At 32.4% G+C, this 19,811-nt stretch overlaps 1 protein-coding gene across 1 annotated transcript; it reads right to left on the reverse strand.

The window, feature by feature from the left end:
- On the reverse strand, positions 3,852-10,803 carry LOC109355729 (probable sugar phosphate/phosphate translocator At3g14410). Its single transcript, XM_019598924.1, has 8 exons — positions 10,660-10,803; positions 8,742-8,849; positions 8,627-8,661; positions 7,213-7,325; positions 5,814-6,075; positions 5,439-5,707; positions 4,374-4,528; positions 3,852-4,289 (listed from the first exon to the last, which is right to left on the reverse strand). The coding sequence occupies exons 1-7, from the start codon at positions 10,750-10,752 to the stop codon at positions 4,401-4,403; spliced, it is 1,008 nt and encodes a 335-aa protein (XP_019454469.1). The 5' UTR covers positions 10,753-10,803; the 3' UTR covers positions 3,852-4,289; positions 4,374-4,400.

A 19,811-nucleotide genomic window follows, 5' to 3' on the forward strand; every position in this document is an offset into this window, starting at 1 on the left:
ATAGGAAAATGAAAATTACAACATGAAAGAAGTTATTTCAAGTTTTAACTTTATATATAGTATAGATAATGCCGAATTTAATTCGATCCTTACTGGATCTCCAGAAATATCAAAAGGGAAAGGATTTGATTCCAGATAATGCAATTGTCAGAAGGGAATGTCAGCACCTTGAAATGATTAGTTCATTAATCACAAGTAGAAAGATATATATATGATAGTATCAAAAATGAGTTATTGATAAGTATGAAATGAATGTTTGATAATGAAACTATTCTTTTTATACTACCAAAGGTATCCCTTAACCTATAACTAAGGAACTAATCTCTTTCTGAGTATGTAATTGTTCCTCCCAGCAATTGTCGTTCACAGCCTTACATCATTAGACCAACACATTGTTAACTATATTGCAACTACATGTATATCAAAAGTCATAAAATACAAATTTGTTTATAATAATAATCTAAGAATTTGTTACCTTATGGGTGCATTATTTATGATCTATATTTTAATATTATTGACTCTTATGATTAATATATATAGTATATTGTTCATCATTAATATTTTAATATTATTAATTGCCCAAGATTGAATTGAATAATAAATATCTAATTTAATATAAAAATAAGCTATAAAGAAATTCGTTCAAATGTAATACCAGTCAAAACACGTGCGTAGCTATTTAATTTAAATAGAGTTTTTCAGTTTTGTCATTATTGTTTGCAAAATTTTACAATTAAAAATCAATTATTATTAATATAGTTGTTTTTAAAAGAAGTGTAGAATAGGAAAAAATGCACATACCATAAACTCTCAATGGCATGATTTGGTATTTACCTGAATGAATTATATCTCATTAAGGAGATTTTCCATAAGATTATCATGAAATCTATTTCTTATGAGAGCAAAAGATGCATGTACTAACACTGTTACAATTTATATTTACTTATCATTAATTCTTAATAAAAGTAATACAAATAAATAATAGATGGTGCATTATATATAAATATTTACCCAATAATATATATATATTACACTCTCCTTATAATTTGTCATTTTCTGAAATGTTTCAAAATTTTATGTCAAATGATATATTTTTCTTAAACTCTTCACATTCTATTTCATGATTTTCCGAGAATGTGAGTAGGTTGCAATAAATTACTAAGTTGAAAATCAACCATTACATATGAAATTTAGTGATTTTCTGTTATCTCTGTTCAATCTTCAATATTTATATTGAGAAAAATATGTGTGCAGTAATGAATATGAGTTTTATACACTGTCATTTTATTATTATCATTGATTTTTAATTATTATTGAATTTTCAGAAAAATTAATACAAATGAATGGTGGATGACAAAGTTCATGTGTATAAATCTTTATACTGTCAATGTATATGTTTTACACTCATTTATATATTGGTAGTATAAATTTTTTTTATACAATTAATATATATTCATCATTTATTTGTATTTATTTTAAAAAGTCAATAATAATTAACAATAAATTATGAATAATAGAATGAAGATGTATATTTTCATGATATATATTTTTTCTCTATAAGCATCCCATTTTTTAGCATTCATTCTTGTGTATCATTCAATTCCAAAATAATATTTAGATAAAAATTCTAATAACTTCTTTTTTAATTGAACTTAATTAGTTGTTTATAATTAGATGGCTCTTTTTGTTTAATGTGAAAGGGGATAATAGTGAGTATAGATGATTCATAGTTTGCAATTTGAAATCAATGCTATAATTTTTGGTATAACCAATGTATCATAGTATTTCCTTATAAGTAAGGAACTAATATATGTGATTGCACTTCACTTACATTAAAGTACATTGTGGGTCTTATTGGATTGCTTAAGCAATAAGCATTGTGTCAAAGATGCTGATGAAATTTGTGGATATTCTCAACTCGGATATAATTGCCTCCGATATGAGGATACCTGTGGGAAACAAAAAAATGGTGATGAACACTATCTTTCAGAAAAAATAGATGCTTCATTCTACACTCCAAGTGGACTTAGAAGAAGTGCAACCATACCCATAGCTTCTATTAACTTTGAAAATCTTCCCAATTACTTGGATGGATTCCAACTACGTTTTCAAATCTATAACTACACTGAACTGCCTTTTGTCAAAAACATCTATTTGATTTTCAAGTTTAGAGGTTGATATAAGAATAGGTTAATTTATATTTGTTTTATTTTTAAAAGAATCTTTTTAAAAAAAAAATATTTACCTTAACCAATTAATATAAACTTTAGATTGGATGATGCACATGTTTCTTTTACAAATAATATAAACATATATAATGAAGCATTTTCTCCAAAAATAGCTTCTTCAAATCCAAAAGTGTACATTTAATAGTAAATATTATGAAAAGAATCTTAGGGATTGGCCAAACATATGCTTAAACAAGCTAGCTAGCTAGCCAAGTAAACTAGGTCTATGACAGATAAAGCAGCACTAGACTATGGCGGTCAGGCTAGGCCAATACATGAGTTTGGAAGATCTTCATCTATGAGTTGCAATATTTTTTCATGGGTTAAGTGAAATAAGCATAGAAGTAGGTTTGATACCACATCTTAACCCAAAACCTTAAGACATTAGGCCTATGGGTCCATCCACTTATATGTTCTTTAACTCATTCATTTTTTTGTCCAATGTGAGACTTCTTCATTCACACTTAGAATACTCAACATTAAGACATAAGCATAATGTTAATATATCTCATTCTAATCATATTTGCATGCAGGTTATGACCAAGGCTGGAAAAGCTAGCCAGGATGATGTTTACAACTTGTGCAGTCTGGACCAGGATGCTCACTTCAGCAAGGATGTTCCAGATCATTGCAGCCTTATTGGCCCAACCAATGCACCCTTCATTATAGCCTTGTTGGCTTAGCTTTACCGGTCACACTTTCAATTGGTTGGAAATAAAATGTATTTACACTTAAAGCATTGAGTCTATTGTCCAAAATTATTATAGTGTTTGTCATAGATTATGTAGCATAAATACTATAACTAAAATGCATTTGATCAATTTAAAGCATTATGATTATAAGCACAAATCATAATATCACTATTTTGAGATATCAAATAGATAAATTAAATGATTAAAGCATAAGATCACCAAATCAACATAAAGAAGTTGAAGTGTCATTTAAACATACAAAAATAACCCATTATCATAAAATACAGATAATATCCTTAAAATTAGACCATATCATATCTCACTACTTATGATCACATAGCAACTTTTGTACTTATAGAATTCTCAGCATTGGGCTTTGTCTTTAGTGAGATGTCATGTTGCTGAACATTATATTGTATTCACTTAATTGAATTACACTGTAAAGTACATGCATTTTTATCCATGCATCTAGAAACATTTTTTAAATACAAAATGGTGTATATTTATATTTTCCATCCACTAAGTATGAAATTAAGGAACCTGGACCATGTGAACAATTTCACAAGAGCACATACATATGATATGTGTCAAAATATTTTTAGTGGCTCTTTTCACTCTTGAAATGAATTTAATATCTAAATTATCTAATCCTATCAAAAAAATAAATTGGGCACATTACTCTTCACCTGAACTAATTTTTTTACTAAGTTTTCATGAAAATATTTTCAAATTTTTACTATTATACTATTACTGTAAAAATAAATTTAAAATTTAGTTTTTAATTATCATTGGAAAACAATAAAATCAAACTAACTAGTAAAGATACAATTCGAATAAATAACCAAACTAATTAATTAAATTAATTTCTATTTTATATAGCAAACTAAACTTATACTCTATTCTACTACATGACCAATAAAAATGGTAATAGTTTCAAACAAATAATAACTGTGATTGACTTCAAATTCCTAAAAAAATCAAGTGCCATGGCCAATGGCCAAAAGCAACCTCACATTGATGTTTGCTAATACTTTAATCTACTACATGAACATTGAAACTGGAAATTGTTTCAAACAAATAATCATTGTGAATGACTTCAAATTCCTCAAAAATCAAATGCCATGGCCAATGGCCAAGCAACTCTATTTGTAAGGATGAAGTTTTTATACCTCGAGTGCACATTACCTTCCCTGATTTATAATCAGCTGCAACTGTTTATATGATTGAACAAGCTAAAGATTGATGATTTCTTATACTTTAATCTCGACGACGCGAAAAATTGATACCCTCTTGCAACATTATGTGAGAGTTGTGTCATCATTTATATACTATATATGTTCGCATCGGCTTCTATAAAGGGCATGGATAACTGGAAAAGGGATAAAGGAAAAATTTCAGTAAGAGGAAGCAAAATAGTGGGAAGAAAAATGGTATGTTAAAATTCATTACATACCTCTGAGAGTAACTCAAATTCTGATACTTATCTAGTTGGTAAAAGCTGAGATTGTTGCCTTTGGGAAGATTCATCGTGATCTGAAGCATCGGAGGGATCTCTAGAAGCTTCTTTTTTTAACTTGAAATTGTTATATGCCGCTACCCCTGCAATGGCTGCATGGAAATTTACAACATTGATTTGATTAGAAGAGATTGTTTTTTCTTAAATATATATTTATAGCTGCTTCATATCCAAACTTAGAATTATTGTAATTTTTTACATTGAACAGTTTAATTTTAATTTGATTACAGCCTTTGATATCTCTAAGGATCCGTTTGCGAGTTGAGTTTTGGAAGGGAAAGACAAGACTTCAACGCCATTAAATGCACTCTGAGATGACTATGAAGTCTTCTCTTTCTTTCCCCTTCAATAACCAACTCGCAAACAGACCCTGAGAAATATTTTATCAAATATCAATCATGTAATCTATCTTGATCAGTTTAACTAACTTCATCTGTTCACATTCCAAATCAGTATATCAGTGAATCTAAATACCTATTAAATAACCTGGAAAAAATATGGAATAGGCTACATCACTCTCCACCCTCACCGTGAAAACAATGAGATAAAGGGAAAGGGGAAACTTTTGTATTTCAATAACATACTACTGAGAAAGACTCTGGAGAGGGGAGCTGTTGCTTTTACACTTCCTTGTAAGGGTAAAAATGCCATTAAACTTATATCTAAAGGATAAAAGTGTCACAATGCTATTTTTTCTTTTACTTTTGTTGCATTGTCCTCTCTAGTACCGGAGAAGATCTTCACCTCATACTACTAGTTAATATCCAACTATATGAACACCTAACTGTATGGAAACCATGAACAACAAGGTCTATATTTGTTTGCTGGGTCTAGAAAACTTATATATGCTTAGATTTCCAGGGAGCACCAATTAATCAGCTAATAATTGTTCTGGAGTACTGAAGTATACTATAGTATTTGCAAGAAATGGCGTGAAAAAAATCCGAGGCTAATCTAAGGAGAAGGGAAAATTTAGAAGGTCAAACAAGATCAGATACCTACCAATTCCATAACCACACAAATTAATGATTGTCAACTTCGTATCAGCGAACAGAATAGCAGACAGTAAGACAACCACCCAATCCTTGACAACTCCAGCAACGCGAATAGTTAAAGCACTTGTGTGTGTAATCACAAGGAAAACTGATAGGTTCAAAGCAAAAGTACAAAGGCAGTTGAGGATGAGCAAAACTGGTGGGAAGTTCCATGGCCCATGATCGTCCATCTTTGACTTCTCGAGAAAAATCCATGGAAGGAATAAACAAAGTGCACTGGAGAACAATCAGGAATTCTTTTAAGATTCACTAATTTATGGTATACGTAAATTTATTTTAAATTGTGTTAGCATCAACTAAAATTTGGAAAGGAAGCACTTGCCTGAAGGGACTAACATAATACATAACGGATATAGGATTTAGCTTAAGACCCTTCCTCTTAACAAAAATCTCCATGAAGATAAGTCTTAGAGCTTCACCAACAACACCTCCCATTTGGTAAACCACACCAACCCAGTTTATGTTTATCTCTCCATAAGAAGCTACTAGAACACCCAAGCTAATCACTGACATGATTAAAAGCATTCTGTAGCTCATTACCTCAAGTCCTGCAGCTACTCCAAGCACAAAAACAGCCACAGGCACTGTAATTGACATCCAAAGAACCAGAACAAATGTAAAATTAGTCGCGATATCGGAGGGAACATAATTTGTACCTAGTGTTGCCCATGGCGGATGGCATTGCGGACAAATAGCAAACATCATCATGGCGGTTGGCAAAAATAAATAAAAAATATAACATAATAGAAAAAATAAAATAATAATACAATAACACAAAAATTAAACAATAACATAAAGTTTAATAAAAATTATTAAGTATCAATGTCTCGTAACATCATAAGATCAGTAAAAGGTAAAATAAACAATACTAACAAGTCTTGTAAATAGCCACAACTAAAAATCAAAGCAAGACACAAATATAAAATGCAAAACATTCATACTGTGTGTTATCCTATTTTTGGAATACACTATGCTGTTGTTGAATAATCGTTTTAAATTTGTATATACACTAAACTGAAGGGAAAAAAATAAAAATAAAAAATAAAAAAACGTAGATTGAAAAAAAAAAGTGGGGAAAAAGTAATCTGAAAAAATATATATTTTGAAAGTAAATAAAAAAAACGAAATTAAAAAAATGGAATGAAAAAGAGATAAAGAAATGAGAAAACAAGAAAGAAATAAAATAGAGAAAGGGAAAACACAATAAAAAAGAGTTAACAAACGTGATTGTGGCAACGACAATGGAGGCAGCACACAACAAAGAACTCAGTTATGAGAGAGATAGAAGCAATAAGGAGAAGAGGCAAAAATAGAAAGGGGTTAGGGTTTTAATTTTTAACTCATGAATGGAACCAAAATTTCCATCCCAGCCCAATTTAAAAAAAATGACCAGAAAGCCAAAATGCTGCCATTACCGCCATGGCCCCGCCATAGCGGCTTTTTCAAGCAAAAGGCGGACACGGCCATATGGTGGGATTTCCCAAATGGCTAATGGCGGTAGCCCAAAAAATGCCACCGCCATCTGCCACGGCCGCCGCTATTGGGCAACACTGTTTGTACCAATATACAATCATCATATAATTCACAACTACAGCAAGTTGATTAACCAACCGATCTGATTGTTTTGAATGCCTCAACATAAAATTTTAACAATTATACTTTACATTGATAGATACCATAAATGGCTAAAGATACCTAGCTATTGTGGATAACCAACTTACTAATTGCCTTCAGCATTTGTGCAAATGCAACAGAAATATACAGGTAGGCAGTATTTCCTAGCCAGAGTGTCATTGCAAACATAGCCCCAATTGGCACTACTGAAGTAGCATATCTGAAATAATTTAGAGTTAATTACAAGCGGGATTTGGAGTCGTCATATTCAGAAGTATTAGATGAAATCAACTATTAATTCACGTAGCCATCAATGTCAATGAACTTATTAAATACACACACAATGTATATGCAAACCCACAAGTATTCAACCAGCCCATTCTTACAACACCAAATCATATAAAAGACGACAGCATCAAGAAATGAAATCCGAAGAACCTAATCAACAAATATAAAAATCACAAATTTATGGAGCCAGTCACTTTCTAACTTGACGAACGATAGCGTTAGTTTTCAAATCAAACTGTGGCAGTTGAACTTCTTAAAGACTAACACATAGAATGTCACTTTTGGAATGGCCATCAAACAAATGGCTTAAATCCCCATCTTGAAATAGTCAATACAACATACTGAAGGTTTTGCTATCCAATTTACATTAGTTAATTTGAAATTGAACTCTCATAATAATGTCCCATCCCTAGAACAAAAATATTCATGAAGGGTAAATCCAAAATTATCATCGTTGTATCTTGTATGCCAAGTACCTTGGCAACACATTTAACATAGATTGTGGGCTTTCATCACTAAACCTTGAGAACTAAGATCAAAAGGATCAAATGACTAAGAGGAGCTAGTATTTTGCATTATTTGATTGTTGGTCATCCATGGTCAATCCATCCCACAAAACTATATGAAATACTGGGTTGACATTGACTGAGCATGCTACAGCATTAAAAAAAATCATTATGAATGAAACAGAAAGAGAAATTAAAACCTAAGATTTGAACCTTAGATTGCTCGACGCTCAATATTCAGTACTACAAATCATCAGATTATACTTCTTAAAAGGATATATCTTCAATGATTTCACTTCTTCCTAAAATCCTTTTCATGAGTACCCAGTGAAATTTTTAGCTAATATTCTTTGTCAATCACTGAAAGAGAGCCTTGGCACAATTGTTAGAGTTGTCACCATGTGACTATAAGGTCATGCTGTCATGGGTTCGAGTAATGGAATCAACATCTTGCAAATGGAAGGTAAGGCTGCTTATCATAAATCCATGCAGTGTGTTCAACCCTTTCCTGGACCCCACACATGGCGGGAGCTTCTTATCACCAGTTTTCCCTATCTTTCTTAATCAATAAATGTCTTATGAATTATGATCTCACTTTTTAACATTCTACTTACACTTTGCTAATAAATTCAGTCACCAACAGCAGAATAGAGTATGATAAAACCAAAAAGTTCCTAATAATAACAACTTAAAAATCAGTTATGATCTGCTTTCTTTAATTACTCACATTTCAGGAGTCATTCCCTCCTCAACCTTCATAATCTGCAAGAAACGGATTAGTTATCCAGATTGTATAACAGTAATTGATTAAATAAAATGTTACATCAAACACAAACACATACCTTTAGAATTTTGGTTAATACAAAGCACACAACAGAGGAAAAGATCATGTGAAGCAGAGTCAACCCCAGAGGATAAGGAAAGTTTATTTCTTTTGAGGACAAAACCCACTGAAATTAAGAAATTGGAAAAACAAAACAAAACATACATCAGCTACATCATAACAACAGTACTTTTTATGTATTTCATCCTTGATTAAAACTAAAAATTGAGCACAAAAATGGGACAAAACAGAAAACAACAATACTTCCAAATACAAGACCAACATTAAAGTCCAGACAACAAGCTGACATGATGTTACTAGCTATCTATTAGCAATTGAAAAATGCTAGACAGACAGACCTTTTTAGCAGGATTTTTTTTCCGGAGGAGTTCACATACTCTAACTCTCAAATAAACAAGTGATATCTATCACTTTATTCCATCCCACAGTTATTGGGCATTCTTATTAACCATATATACACAGTTACATAATTCTCTTGTTTACCCTAAGTATCATGCACGTAATTCCACATACTGGTTCGCCATAAATAAGATCTCATAAAATTAATATAAAAAGTGAATATATGTACCACAAGTGAAGCACTTATCCATATCCATACTGCGTACCATGTAACTATGATATGTACCACATACCAAATTTGGCGATACATGTAACGCTAACTGGGGTCGCATTAAAGAAAAACTTATAATACAACAACCAACAACAGAGCGTTTATCCCACCAGGTAAGATTGTCTATATGATTGAACGAAGCTATAATACTCTATCATAAATCATGTTCATTGACAAAACATCGATCCCTAAGTCTTTCTATATCATTTCCCCTACAGTTTTTTTTGGTCTCCCTCTTCCTCTAGGAATTGGATTAGTTTCCATTTGATCGACTCTCCTTGCATGGGCTTCTATCGGTCTCTTCACACATGTCCAATCCATCTAAGACACAACTCTAACATCTTCTCTACAATAGGAGCTACTCCAACTTTCTCCCTAATATATTCATTTCTACAATAGGAGCGAAAAAAAAGACTTATAATAATAACATTAAAAGGAGCAACCACATATAAATTGTGTTCCCATTCCCATACCCCATTCATGGTAACTATGTAATCCACCCAACAATCACCTCTTATAGTTTACACTAACTGGCTCCGTGCATGAGACTCCCATCGGACGGAGTCCATGGAGGGTAGATGTATGTAACCTTATCCTCACAAGTGAGGATGTTGTTTCTAGTATTTGAACTCATAACCTTTAGGTCACGAGACAAACAATCTTACTGTTTCGCTGAGTCTCACCCTAAGCTAAATTCTCCCCAAACTCACTTTTGATGGCTACGTGGCATTACTCCTACATGTTCACCACAAGCATTGCACAACCAAAAATTCCATAAAACAGGCTATAAAAATTTGCTTAATTGCTTCAATTACCTTAAATTCCACCCTATTCAAACAGACAAGCATAAAACGTTTACAACTGAACAAAATATTCAATTACCAGTCAATATTTACAAAACCCTAATAGTCTTATCCAATTACATAGCATTAACCATGTTTTAAATTTCACTCCACAACCGCAATCTCAGCTGCAACATTGTGGTTTATGGAGTCTATGCAATAACATCGTGATCGCAATTGTGGCACATCGAATACATTCTCCAGCAGTTTTTCGCAATTGTAACAAACATAACTGCAACCACAATTTAAAACACTAAAATTCACGTATCAAATTCAACCTAACCCCAATAAAAACTTACAAAATTATAAAATAACCATTATAATCACAGAAATATCTTCTACAAAAAAATCAGCATAGATTCCGGTTATCAATTTTCACGAATATTATCTCAACGCCGAATTTCCCGGTATCAAAATTTTCACGGAAGCAATGGAGAGTTTGAAGAGATTAATGGTAAAGTAACCTTGTTGAAGAAGATTTGGCCGCTAGAGAGAGCAATGTATAGAAGAAGGTAAGCATAGGTCAAGATACCATCCTTCTTCTTCAGATCCGCCATTGTTGCAATCCACGGAGCTTTGTTGTTTTTTTCTTACAGTGATTTTTTTTTCTGTTTTTCAAATCTGAATATTAATTGGACCCGGTTTTCAGAAACGGGTCGGGTCGTAACTATCCAGGATCCGAGAAAGATGAACAAATTAATGTGTGTTATGAATCATCTTTTATAGTGGCAGGATTATATTGGTCGAAGAAAGTACATTTAAATTAAAATATAATAATTAATTATTTTTTGACTAAATGTAATTCATCGCAGATTGTGATTGGTTAAAGAAAATATATTTAAAATAAAAATATAATTATAAATTATTTTTTTGATTAAACACAACTCATGACATATACCATATGCCATACAAAATGACATATTATGAGTTAATATGATTCTCTTATCAATTAGTCTTAGATTGTATCATGTAACAATAATAATATATATTTACAAAAAACATTATTTTATTGTATTGTAGGGAAATAATAAATTATATGGAGATTTCATTCCTTAACATGTGGATTAAAAGTTGATAGTATAAAATTATTTTAATGTATCACCATATAAACTTTGGGGAAGAATATTAACAAAATATTTTTAATTTTTTATCATCTTTCTATGTTAAAAAGATAAAAGTAAAAATAAGTATTATTTTGTTTTTCCCTTCCCCTAAATTGAGTTTTTAGCAAGAGGTACTGATGTGATGGATGAGAAACATATGTCTCCATTCATATCCCATTTAATGTACAAGTCAATAATAAAACTCAATTTAAAAAGAAAAATTATAAAAACAGAAAAGAAAGTTGTGATTTCTCATACGCTAATATAAAGGCAATAATTGATATCATTTGGTCAAAATAAACTCCACATTAATTGTGAAAATACTACCTTATTCAAGTTGTAGACATTTTCTTTTGTCAGGATTAGGGAATAGTTTTTTCTTTATTCTTTATCATTTATGCACACACAAAAGTTATACTATCCCACATTTTAAATGTTAGCACTAAAATTTTAATTCTTTAACTTGTTAGAAGAATGCTAATTAAAATGTGTTGGGTAAAAGAATCAAGAGATGATAAGTTATCCAATGAATTATTTTTTTAACCAAAAAACAAAAACAAGTTAGTAGTCTTATTTTGGTTAGATAATTTTTTTGAAAAAAGTCCCACACATATAATTCTCTATCAAAAAGTCATTTAAATTGACTTTTGTGTAGCGGTGCAGTGGTGGCAGAGGTTATGGTGGTGAAGGAGATTTTGGTGTTTTGGGATGAGTAAGTTAATGAGGGAGGGGAAAGAATGTTAGGGATGAGGGGTGGATTTTTTTGAAATGGAAATTATAAAACTACCCATAATATTAATTTTATTATAATTAAAATACAAAGGTTAATTTTATCCAAAATTTTTGGTGCACAATGTTAATCTGCTCCAACTAAAAAATTTATTTACCTAGGTCAGCAAAACCATATATATATATATAATATATATATATAATAGAAACTAAATCTTAACATAACAAAGAAGTTACATATGTATTCTTTTGAGAAGTAATCACATGGGTTAAGCGTTATGATGAAAAGCAAAAGTTGAAGACAACCTTAGGTTCAAAGGAAAATATAAATAAAGTAATCCATCACTTTTACTATATTTACATATTTACATATATTATTGGTATTCCTTGAAAAAGTTTTCATTCACAAACTATACACAACATTTTCCAATATATTATGTACAATATTTTCCAATGAAAATTGAAGGGTTGCTTAAAAATAAAATTTGTTTCACAAAATTACTTTTGATAACATTATTATTATAAAGTAAACCTAACACTTTTATTATATTTATATATGTTATTGGGATTTCTTAAAAAAGTTTTCACTATACACAACATTTTCCAATATATTAAATACAATATTTTCCAATAAAAATTGAAGGGTATTGCTTAAAAATAAATTTTATTTTACAAAAATATTTTATAAAGTAAATCCAACACCAAATAAAGTAAACCCAACACTTTTATTATATTAATATATGTTATTGGAATTGCTTAAAAAGTTTTCATTGACCAACTATACACAACATTTTTCAATATATTACATACAATATTTTCCAATGAAAATTGAAGGGTATTGCTTAAAAATAAATTTTGTTTTACAAAAATATTTCTAATAACATTATTATTATATGAGTAAAGACATATTCAAATATGACGCCCACACCCACGCCCACGCCCACGCCCACGCCCGCACACGCACACGCACACGCACACGCACACGCACACGCACACGCACACGCACACGCACACGCACACGCACACGCACACGCACACGCACACGCACACGCACACGCACACGCACACGCACACGCACACGCACACGCACACGCACACGCACACGCACACGCACACGCACACGCACACGCACACGCACACGCACACACACACACACACAGAGTGGATTGAAGAATAATCCTTAGGTCCTAAAGCCTTAGTTAAGGTGTTTTCCAATTGAAGACTACTAGGAACAAGTAGAAGTTTGATTTGACCACTTGCATATTGTTCCCTAACAGTATGACAATCCAATTCTATATGTTTTGTTCTTTCATAAAAAGCAAGAGTAGAAGCAATATGCAAAGCAAATTGATTATCACAATATAATAAAATAACCTTGGAAAAAGAATGTTGCAAATCTAATAATAGATAATTAAGCCATGTAATTTCACAAGTTGTAATTGCCATGACTCTATATTCAGCGTCACATGAACTTCTTGAAACAATTTTATGTCTCTTTGATTTCCAAGACATCAAAGAATGGCCAAGGTATATGCAATACCCTAATATGAATCTTCTTGTATTTGGACAAGAAGCACAATCACTATCATTGTAGGCCTTTAATTGAATATCAGAATTAGTAATAAAGAAAATACCTAAAGAAGGAGATCCCTTTATACCTTAAGACTCTTATGGTTGCATTGTGATGTAAGATAGTTGGTGCTGCCATAAATTGGGCCAGTTGCTGCACAAAACAAGAAATATATGGTCTTGTATTTGTTAGATAAATAAGCCTTCCAACCAGTCTTTTGTAGGCTGAACGATCTAAATAGGGTGCACTAACATCTTGATAAAGATGTAACCCTTGAAGCATATGACTAATTGTTAGTTTATAGCCAATTAAGCTAGCATCACGAATGATTTCTAAGGCATGTTTCCTTTGATTCATGGATGTACATGTGTGATTTCTAGCAATTTCAAAGGCAAGGACAAATTTCAAATCACCTACGTCCTTAATTTTGAAAGCTTTATCAAGCATGCACTTAAGTTGATTAATCTCAGAAAGATTATTAGCTAATAAGATGATATCATCTACATAGACAAGAACAATAGCAACAACAGAACTAGAACTCCATTTAACAAATAAAGAGTAGTCACCTTTGCATTTTCTGTAGCCATGTTGTGTAAGAAAATTGGATAACTTGGTAAACCATTGCCTACTTGCATGTTTAAGAACATACAATGACTTTTGAAGTTTATAAACTTGATTAGGTATAGATGATTGCAAACCAGGAGGTAGAACCATGTAAACTTCCTCAATGAGATCTCCCTGTAAGAAAGCATTATTATCGTCAAATTGTTTAAGATGCCACTTATGAATAGAGGCCAAAGCTATCAAAAGTCTTACAATACTAATCTTGGCCATATGGGAAAAGGTTTCTATATAGTCACTCCCCTCAGGTTGAGTATATCCCTTAGTAACTAACATAGCCTTATATCTCTTAATACTCCCATCAGCCTTGTATTTTATCTTAAATTCCCATTTACATCCTATAGCAGACTTGTCTATGGGTAAGTTAGTCAAAAGCCATGTTTCATTGAGTTGTAGGGCTTTTAGTTCCTTATTTATTGCATCTTGCCAATTAGGATTTAAGATAGCTTGGGCATATGTCTTTGGTTCAACTTGGTGTCTAAAGAAATTATGATGGACCTATGTTTGTCTGCTAAGGTGTGATAAGACATATACGAGGATAAGGGATACCTAAAGTAGGTTCTGTGTTATACATAAGAGCACAATGATAGTCCTCTAGATATGTAGGAGATTTGGAAACTCTTTGAATCTTTATTGCCTGCAACTGATTGGGAATACTAGGTGAGAAAGGAATGTGAGCTTAATTATCATTTTGCTGTAAATCATCATTGAGTGATTCAACAGATGTTTCTATTGGTCTGCTACTTACCAATCTTGGAGGAAAAACATTATCATATAAAAAATGAGAATCATTTTTAATGGTAATAAGTATAGATTCATCAGTCATAATATTGCAGCTAGCTCTATATGGGAAGATCAATTCATGGAACACTACATTCCTACTCAGTTCTAAAGCCGTAGTGACTAGATTCAGAACAACATACCCTTTTACACCACTTTTATATCCTAGGAAAACACACTTAGAAGCTTTAGGGTCAAATTTACTTCTTGTATGAGAAAGGGTATTAGGTTGTTTCTTGTATAACAAGAATAGGGTGATTTATTATGCAAAACTGAAGTAGGTAAGAAGTTTATTATATGCACAACATGCTTAACGGCATGTAACTAATATACCTTAGGTATTTGACTTTGTATTAGGAGAGCTCTAGCTACATTCAATATATGTTGGTATTTTCTCTCAACCACCTCATTTTGTTGTGGAGTGTAGGTACAACTAGTTTGGTGTATGATTTCTTTTGAATCATGGAAAGATTTCATAGAAAATTCTACTTCGTTATCACTCCTAACAATCTTTATCTTGGTGGAGAATTGTGTTTCTATCAGAATTACAAAATTTTGCAGCATATGTGAAGTTTCATCCTTACTCTCCATGAATGGATGTTATAGAGAAGGCCCCCATATATCTACATGTATAATGTCAAAACTATGTAAAGATTGGGTTTTGCTTATAGGGAATGGAAGTCTCTTTTGTGTTACTTGATGACAAACATAACAAACATGTTTCTTATCAAAAGTAATAAAGGGAAAATCATTCCCAATAGTATCCATAAAGTTATAAGAGGCATAAGCTAATCTATAGTGGCAAATTCCAGAATTACATATGACATTATTAGTCCTGCAAGAAAAATTAACTCTGTGATAGAACTTTGAAACCTTTAAGACATACAATCCTTTGAAGATCCTAGCTGTACCAATCACCTCGAAAAATTATTGTCCTAAATTTTACAAAAAAGTTTCATCAAATGATACAATATATGATGTGTACAAAGCCAATTTAGGAATTGAGATCAAATTAAAGGAAAAGTAGCCCGATATAGTACATTGTGTAAGATTAAATTTTGCAAGATGGGTATTGTGCCAAATATTTTAGCAATCACCTGGCTTCCATTGGGTAATCTTACCCCGATAGGCTTAATGTTGTAATATACTGAAAACAATGACAAAGTGGAGCATATATGGTCAGTTGCTCCACTTTCCAAAATCCATGACCTTTGTTGGTTTATAGGCATAACTGGTGATTCCTCATCATGTGATGCAGATGCAACAAACATAGCATTGATTGTATCTCCAAATGCTCCATTGTCATTTTGCATTGATGTATACCTCATGGGATTTGTCTGATGGAGCATGCTAACAAGTCCTTGGTATTGGTGATGACTTAACCCATGGATAGTATTGTTTTGACCCACCTTACCATGACCTTTTTGTTGGTCATTCTTGGAAGTATTGTCACTTTCATCATCATAAGTTCTTGCGGAATTGATATGTTCCCATATTGTAAACTGAAAATTGGGTGGAAATTCATGTAGTTTATAGTAGGTCTCAATTGTATGACCATTTTTCTTGCAGTGAGTGCAGAATTTTCCATTGCTTGATCCTTTGCTCCAAGATCCTCTTCCAAAAGAACTACTAGAACCTATTCCAAGACTCCTATTTATATTTGACTGTTTATTGGACAAACCACCCCTATTCCAATATCCTCCTACTGTTATCACCTTGGTATCAGAATCTTGAGCGTATAGTTGTCCTTCTTGTTGAGTGAACAATGAGAGTACTTCACTCATATGTGGAAAAGGTTCAAGCAATATGATTTGGGATCTAACAGAGCCATAAACATCATTAAGGCCTTTGATAAATCTGATCACCTTGTCCTCAATTCTACATTTCTTTATATCAGTCAAGGCAATGCATGTGCATCTAGGTGGGTCTAAAACTATGTAATTCATCCCATATGATTTTTAGTTGGGTAAAGTAATCTGACACACTCAATTATCCTTGCCTAAAATTAGCAATGGGTTCTTGCAATTTAGAAATCCTAAAGAGGTTGCATTGGAAAACTCTTTCTTCCAATTCTTCTCAAACCTCGTATGTTTTATCAATCCAAAGTACTGTGATATGGAAGGAGATATTGACCCGTTAATCCATAAAATGACATTATTATTTTCCCTTTCCCATGTTGGATACATCGGGTCAGTTTTGGGTGGCATGAGTATGGATTCATCTACGAAGGGAGACTTTTGTTTGGTGCTGAGACTGACTTTCATGGCTCTTGCTCACTAGTGATAGTTCTTCCCATTCAATACGGGTGAGACCAAAGTGATGCCATGATTTTCTGAGGGGTGAACAATGTAAGGTGAGATATTATCTTGTAATGAATCTGCTGCGGAATTTGTTAAAGCCATGGAAGGATTACTCGTGGTTATTGAATGCAACAAAGCTCTTCTAAGAAGAGATCTAATACCATATGAGAATTTGAAGGCTCTTTGAGCAACAATGGAGTTTATGAACTCCAAACACAATGATTAATTGAAAAAAATACCTCAGAGTTTTATTGATGATGAATTGAATTGATGATTACAAAATGATAAAGGAATTACTTTATAGAGTAATCCAAAAATTAGCAACTACTAACTAACAACTAACTAACCAAAAATACAATAAAACACATGTTAAATAAAGATAGAGGAAGCTTGCTTGGTTAATAAGTTAACCAAGTCCTCTTAGCCCACACTACTTGGGCTAGACCGAGCCAAACTGAGGATGCCCCTGGTTAGTGTGGCTTAGCCTCAACATAATCTTGGCCATGATCTGCCTCGACCAACTTGGGTGATATGCATGCATGTGCCTCAGTCAATTTGTACTGGCTTGGTGCATGACCTAATGCATATGCCTCGGTCAGGCCTAATGCATATGCTACTTGTGCCTTGGTCAGATTGCCCTAACTTGGTGCATGGCTTGATGCATGATTTGCCTTGGTCAGTTTGTCCTAGCTTGGTGCATGACCTAATGCATATGCCTCGGTCAGGCCTGATGCATATGCCTCGGTCAGGCCTGATGCATATGCCTCGGTCAGGCGTGATGCATATGCTACTTGTGCCTTGGTTAGATTGTCCTGACTTGGTGCATTGCTTGATACATGATTTGCCTTGGTCAGCTTGTCTTGGCATGTAAGATCATTAGCTAATACCCCGAAAAAGATTAATTCATTATCTATAAGGTGAAGGGATAACCTTAGTAGTACTAAAAAACGTATAAGAGAGCTTTGTCTTTGACACTCAGGGTCAACCATGATATGGTTAACTTCCTTAAGGCCAAATTCCACTAGCAAGTTACAAGCCAAATTCGTAAGTACTATGATAGAGATCGTGCATGGACCCTAAGAACCCTTGAATAATCTTGCTCGCGTTAGACCAAATAATTCGAAGAGTATCGGGCAAGATCATGTTCTGAGTAATAAGAATCCTATGTCCCAAGAAAATCATGTCTCATGTCCTTAGTCAATTAAACTTCACAAAATAATATATAAATATAAAATTTTGTTTTTATGATTTTTATTTTTAATGAAATGAAATTTTCTAATTTGAGAACACAAATTGAGACATGAATAAAAACATGCATCAGGATCTATCTTGCATGTTATACCAAAGAATTCTTGACAAGGTTGAAGGGCATAAGTGAATTCCCCATTGACTTGGTTGGTACCTCACTTATAACTTCCAACAAGGTGATACAACGACCTAATATGTTCATCAAGAATTCAAGAAAGAAGACTTACAGGAGATACCCTAAAAGAGTTCCACCTTACCACCTCAAAACTCCCATAAATACAAAGGACAATAACCCTCCAAGTCCAAAGGCAAAAGAAACATAACAATGTAGATAAACCCTCTATTCCAAATGTAGTCATCTTAATGTTCTCAAAGAGAAAATTATGAAAGGGGTAATGAAGAGGAAGTTATGAGGAATATGGAGGCTCAAGGTCTTGAATTTTTTTCTCTCTAAGAGAGATAAATCCAAGTTTTGCTCCTAGCATGATTGTTGTGTCACAATATTGATGACTACTTTTAATTAAAGGACTTAACAAAATGAGCCAGACTCCTCTCCAGATAGTTATGGGAAAATGTCATCTCAATAATAGAAAGGAGTCTTACTCTGATAAAAGATACCACCCGAATTGAGAAACTTGATTGCTTCATCAATGAAGTCTGGAAGAGGGTTTCCTAGGATAAAATAAAGTTTGGGCGTATAATTTGCCACCTAGACAGGTATATTTGCGAGGTCTAGTAGAACCAATTTTAGATGACATTATAACTGCCAAAATTATCTTAATTGACAATATTTTTTATGACATTTATCTCATATTTAAAACCTAACTTATAATACATTTTTGAATAAAATGTATACAAAGTTAAATTATGTATAACTACACCTCTTTTCTACTCCTTTTTAAGATTACATAAGACGGATGTTATAACCTAGCTACAAATATTTCTTGCAAGTCTTGGTTTATGGATACCAGAACATAGGATATATTTGCTATCCTTGAATTACAATGTTAGTCATTGAATCTTAATTTAAAACCAAAAGGGTAAGATTTTTTATATTATTAATATATCATTTAACAATAATTTATACTACTTTTAAATTTAACAGTTCAATGATAATTAACACATTAGTAATAGATGATGCATGGATAATATAAAGAATTTTCAATATGAGTGTATAGCTTATTTTATCTTTTAAATAAAAATCAAAGAAGATATCAATTTATTCTTAGATATTCATCTAACATCACTAGCTTAAGCTTGCACCA

Source organism: Lupinus angustifolius, chromosome LG09 (genome assembly GCF_001865875.1).
Source record: "Lupinus angustifolius cultivar Tanjil chromosome LG09, LupAngTanjil_v1.0, whole genome shotgun sequence".
Lineage (NCBI taxonomy): Eukaryota > Viridiplantae > Streptophyta > Magnoliopsida > Fabales > Fabaceae > Lupinus > Lupinus angustifolius.